The sequence below is a fragment of the Cariama cristata genome, unplaced genomic scaffold (genome assembly GCF_000690535.1).
Source record: "Cariama cristata isolate BGI_N322 unplaced genomic scaffold, ASM69053v1 scaffold36602, whole genome shotgun sequence".
Lineage (NCBI taxonomy): Eukaryota > Metazoa > Chordata > Aves > Cariamiformes > Cariamidae > Cariama > Cariama cristata.
In genome coordinates, this window is record NW_009602724.1 from 11,506 (window position 1) to 12,637 (window position 1,132).

At 44.1% G+C, this 1,132-nt stretch overlaps 1 protein-coding gene across 2 annotated transcripts in view; it reads left to right on the forward strand.

The window, feature by feature from the left end:
- Positions 1–264: 264 nt before the first annotated feature.
- The window catches only part of SLC5A3 (solute carrier family 5 (sodium/myo-inositol cotransporter), member 3), a 3,978-nt gene continuing 3,110 nt past the window's right edge, over positions 265–1,132 (forward strand). Inside the window, exon 1 of one of the 2 annotated variants that reach the window (XM_009694897.1) lies at positions 265–283. In XM_009694897.1, coding sequence (XP_009693199.1) covers positions 265–283 — 19 coding nt within the window. Of the gene's footprint in view, positions 284–1,079; positions 1,123–1,132 lie in introns of those variants that run through there. The other variant, XM_009694895.1, reaches the window with a different exon arrangement.

The window sequence follows — 1,132 nt, forward strand, 5'->3', positions numbered from 1 at the left end:
GAAAAAAGATCCAGTGATGAGTGTGTGTCTTTTTGGTGTTTTTTTTTTTGCGTGTGTGTGTCCCTATGTTACCTTTACCAGTGGGTGGGAAAGAGGAATGGAGTCAGACCCTGTTCCTTACTCTTCTGTAATAACCTTGAACACTAAAGGTTTGTATTCTGATCTTTAGACTAAACCAGTTCTTCGCTTTGGTCTTCTCTTCCCTTGCTGTGCCCATTCAGCGTAGGAAGTAGAAGAATCTTACATCCAGCACTCTTTAAACCCATGAAAAGATTTTGGGTGGGTATAGGTAAATGATACCTCCCAAGACATAAATAGCAGAGAGAAGCAGCCTATGTCCATGGCAGAGGTAGGAGCCAGCGTGCAGCTCTTCAGTGCCCCTCCCTTTCCCACCTCTCTGGTTGTCTACCAGCAAGTCTTTTTATTATACCCTCCCCTTTGAGTGCTTTAATCCTGCTTGCCTAAATGAATGCCTGTTTCCTGGCATGCGTTGGTAGAATTGGGTGTGATTGGGGGTTCAGGAGTAGTGTGGCAGGGTATGCTTTGCCTCAAAACCTGCTACCTCTGCTGTTAGTGATCCTCTTTATGCTTGGTTGCAAATGGATGGTGCTGGGAACAGTGCTTCCTGGCATCCTAGCAACTGTGCTGCCAAAATTCAGCCAGTTCTCCATCCTGTGCCTAGGGTGCTCCCAAAAAATCCTTAAGCCATACAGGTGTGGGTATCAAAAGGCACATGGCAGACAGAAATACCCTAAAGCCAGACGTCAGGAATAGTTTTGCTTTGGTCACTTGCTTAAATGGGACGTTTTCATCACTTAGATCACATGGAATGTGTATGAAGAGCTTTCAGAGTGAAATGTAACCTTGTGATCATCTGTACTCCAGATAGGTGTGAACTTGTCTAAAACCTGCGCAATAACCTTGATCCTTCAGCTGATCTTAAATTTATGTTGGTTTTTTTGACAGTGTTGTGACTTCACTTTGATTTTTTTTTTTTTTTAACTGTAGCAGCCAGCTGGTGTCTCAAGTGCATGCATGTGATGCCAGGATCTGTCAAGATTTGTGGGGTGCAGTGCTAGATGACTAGCCAGGTTAATGCTCCTTAGCGGTGGTTTTCTGTTTGTTTTTTCCT